Source organism: Morone saxatilis, unplaced genomic scaffold (assembly GCF_004916995.1).
Source record: "Morone saxatilis isolate NCDOM2014 unplaced genomic scaffold, NCSU_SB_2.0 Contig12, whole genome shotgun sequence".
Lineage (NCBI taxonomy): Eukaryota > Metazoa > Chordata > Actinopteri > Moronidae > Morone > Morone saxatilis.
In genome coordinates, this window is record NW_023339674.1 from 1,211,808 (window position 1) to 1,216,049 (window position 4,242).

The 4,242-nt window shown below is 45.4% G+C and overlaps 1 protein-coding gene across 1 annotated transcript in view; it reads right to left on the reverse strand.

Annotated features, from left to right (window-relative positions):
- The window catches only part of LOC118321959 (phosphatidylinositol 3-kinase regulatory subunit alpha-like), a 115,887-nt gene extending 112,770 nt beyond the window's left edge, over window positions 1-3,117 (reverse strand). Inside the window, exon 1 of the mRNA XM_035653534.1 lies at window positions 2,537-3,117. Within this exon, the coding sequence (XP_035509427.1) occupies window positions 2,537-2,885 (349 nt within the window). The 5' untranslated portion in view covers window positions 2,886-3,117. The remainder of the gene's footprint in view (window positions 1-2,536) is intronic.
- Window positions 3,118-4,242: the final 1,125 nt, after the last annotated feature.

Below are 4,242 nucleotides of genomic sequence, written 5' to 3' on the forward strand. Positions count from 1 at the left end.
CCAAGTGCTTGCTCGTGGTGGGAACTGTTGGGTTTCTGTAAATAATTTTATAAAAGGAGAAAGGTCTAGAAAAGTGTCCTGAGATAACTTTTGTGCTCTACAAATAAAATGTCATTTAATTTATCTTTTTTTTAAGTTTTATGTGTCTTTTCTATCAGTAAAGTCATCAAGTTAATATCTGTGATCTAGGAACACAATAACACTAGAAAGCAGTAAATCTTAACAATTTAGCCGCAAGTAGGAAACGTTTGGCATTCAACAATTATGTATCAATGATGATGATTATTATTATTAAAATAGTCTACTGACTAATCGTTTCAGCTCTGAATCAACAGCAATTTAGTCAAACGTATTTTAGAGCGAAAACAGCCTCCAGTTTTAATAAAAAGAAATCATCCTTTAAGGTCAAAGTCCCTAGTGAAGCCTTAAAGAAAATCCTCAGCAAGGGCATGTTAACAATGAATGAAGCAGTTCACCTAAATATGTTGCAATATGAGATAATCAAACCCAACTTGCTTTCACATGACATGTCTTGGACGACTAACACACCCAGTATGGCCTTGACCCAGAGAAGAGAAGGAGATACTAGTAGGTTTAATGCAAGGCTGGTGTTTTATTGAGGGGTTTGGCCGGACCACAGCTGGAGGATCAGGGTAGATCAGCTCAGCATCAGGCACAGCTGCAGGTTCTCAGTGTGATGAACAGGCCTGCAGGCACTATGAGGGGTACACTGTGTACTAGTACTGACAGTGCTCTGTGTCTGTGGTTTGCATATGAGAGGTAAATGTAATTAAAAAGGTTGTTTGGTCGTTGTACTATTAACACCATGAAGGTAATTTTATCTGCTTTGAGCTCCCTCACTTCTGTTGTACACTGCATTCATAAATGTTATAATTCTCTTATGTAATCTGGCATTGTAAGTACACTTAATGTTGCCATTTTCAGGGTAAATGCACAACATACTCGAAGGACCATTACAGAAAAATGATTTAAGGTGCTTACACACAGGTTACAAATAGTGGCAGCGTACCGTTTCACAAATGTTGTTTGTGAGTTGCAAGTGAATTTATGAATCCTACAGGGTTCTTGCGTGCTAATGCGCGGGTAGTATGGCATTTGTTTTGATTAGTGGAACATGGTGAAATTAACAGCGGAGAAAATGATCTCATTTTGCAAATGTCAGCCTTTGTGTTGCTGAAACAGGTCCCAGGACGGTGTCGGCCTCTGGTCCACATGCAGACACAGTTTTACTAAAAGGGAGATTTCTGAAAAAGCCTTGTGAGATGCAGATTTTGCAAAACTGTATCCGTGTGGACGTAAAACTGAGCATTCTGTGCATGCCCTTTCTGTAATGAGCATGCATGTGAGCAACAAGAACAATGGCGGACTACCGGTTTGTTTACATTTGGTTCATGGATGTAAAGGGAGAACTGGATACAGCACTGGAGACACTGTTCATTCCTATGGATGTTGCTCAGTGGCGAATAAAATAACTCTGCATATGGGTGCCTACTAGAGACTTCTGCTGGCCAAGCCGCTAACTTCCTGTTTAGCCCTCCGCCATCTTGAATGGCGATAAAATGATTTAATCATGTGGCTCTTCTAGACTTTCCAAATTTCTTGGACCGAATGGATCAAATTCTGAAAGAGATTATTTTGGGGATTAACGAAAGGTTTGGCCTCCATGTTAAATTAGCTTCAAAGCCTGGCACTCTTCCTGCGGGCTTGGTTTGGTTAGCAACACTAGGCCGTGTGCCAGAGAGGTGTTAAATAAATAAAGGTTAAGAAACGAGTCAAATAACTATAAATAAATATTAAGCAACTGTTTTTTTTAAGATACTATTACCAAAGGAAAATAAGCTCACCTTTATCTTCTCTTGTATTTGACGTATTGTTGACGTAGATTTTATCGCCACCTACTAACAGGTTTGAGTGTTTGGGATAACTCTTGTGTTCTTGTGTGTTCAAAGATGTTTTTTAAAATGTCGGTGTAATGGTTTTGTAACAGTGTAAAGGTGATCGAGAAGGCAGTTTTGGGGCCCCCCAAGAAAAGGCCCTATAAAACGCCAATAGGCCCGCATACAACCACCAACGGAACGGACAGTAAGACTTTTTATTTCAAGCTGTTTGGACATCTTCAACCCAGAACTCAAGTTTATTTTACACAGCAATTTTGTACTCAGATCAAACCAGGAACAACCTGAAATTTTACCTACTGAAGCACAAAGTGTTCATAATCTGTAAATCAAATGTTTTCTGTGCAAACAACACAAACATGCTTGACAGCAGCTGAACCTGTAACTCGATACGATACCACACACACACACACATAATACTGTGTGAGAGCAGCTCGCACCAAAACAGTCCAACATCAGGTTTCACAGCCAAAACTGATTAAATGTTAGATTTCTGTGCCGTTAATGTTTTAATGAAAAGCATGGTCCTGTTGATAACAATCCAACTGATAAGCCACCAAAAAGATCCAAACAGTGAACCCAAACATCCACACGATCGATCCTGTCGGGGCAGCACTCACCTGAAGCAGCTGCTCCAGGAGGCTGAGCCCCCACAGCGCTCTGTAGCCCCCCAGGGGTCGGTGGCACAGGCCTGGGCCAGGATTTAGCTGCAGGAGGGCCGACCCTCACCACCCCGACGTACTCTACAAATGTCCCTGGAAAGTCTCCCTTCTCCTTGGTCCTCTCATTGGTGCCATGCAGCCAGCCTTTGGGGCTGCGCTCGTCCCCGTCCTGGTAGTCCCGGCCCGGCACGGCCATCAGCGAGGCCTTGGGCACGGTGAGCAGGTCCCCCGGCTGGAGGCTGATGTCATCCCCACGCTCCCGCTTGTACTCAAAGAGAGCCCGGTACTGGAAGCTGTCAGAAGCCATGGCGACGGCAGTTCATAGGTTGATTCTAAAGCCAAAAATACAGACGCTGCCTGAGGTTTGCTGCCTTCAAAGTAAAATCAACGGCTTGAAAAATACCAAACGGGAACTCTGTTACTTAAAAACCCCTGAGTTGAAACTGGAACTCGACCCAAACCTGGGAAACCTGGGAAACCTGGGATGGCGCCTGAGATTTGCTGTGTCGTGCTGACTTTGATGACACAGTGGAAATGATAAAAATATAAAAGTCCTCCAAGTGAAGATGGAAACTGAAACTGAACAGTCCGCTGCCTTTGCCTTAACACTGCAGATTTGGTTGAATATCCACGCAGTCTTTAAAAATCCACAGTATGAATCCACCCGTCGGCCACAGATCTCCAATCTTGAGGCCTGCTGGCTTTTGGGAACCGACTGGACACACAGACAGACAGACAAACCACCACACTGTCCCTGTGATGGGAAGAGAAAAGGAGGAGGAGGTGGAGGGGCGGGAGGCGGATCGGTGGTCTGTAAACTGGAAGGGTGGCACAGTTTTCTAGGACGGGGCGACCTCCAGACGATGCCCCAAAGCTTCTGCGGGTTCTTCGGATGTTAATGAGAAAGTGTACAGAGCCCACTGCCGATCAGACACCCACACACACACTTCTACACACTCACACACATACACACACACACCTGAGGAAATCCACTGCAGTGCAGAATTTGGCTTCTTATCCCGAGCGCCCCTGTGTGCACTCTGCTGTATGCAATCCCGCTGCTTCGCCTCCGCTGTCTGTGCAGCCTCCCGACGCAGACGCTCCTGCAAACTTAAAATGAAGTTAAAGGTTAACACTTTTATCCACTTATCAGGATCTAAATGCAAGAATACACTAATACAGCTCAGGCCTCAGAGTGTTTTTGCATCTCACAGAAAAAATGAGGACAGGTAATGATGAAAGCATCAGTGTAAGTGAATACAAATGATGGAAATGTGAGAATATGATGATGAGAATGCAGTGAGAACATCCTTCAGCACTGCAGTCTGACAGACGGCAGCACAGACTATCAGTTACAACAAGCGTGACGAGGCAAATATGAACTTCAGACAGACAGCGTGCCCGACTCAACTGCCCTGCGCCAGTCTGCCCTGCTGTCTGTCTGCTGCCCGCAAACAACGCCGCAAACTCACCACTCAAACTGCACGGGCGAGCTGCTGTCCTCCACCGACGCCTCTGCGCGCGAACTGTCCGCTTCAACACAACCTGAACCCCGCAGCGCGAGCCCAGACATCCGTGGAGCCCGTCAGGATAAATGGATGGCGTGGCTGGTCCGGGCAGACAGGCAGCCTGCTCGGTGCTGTAGTGAGCGGCAGTGCTGATGT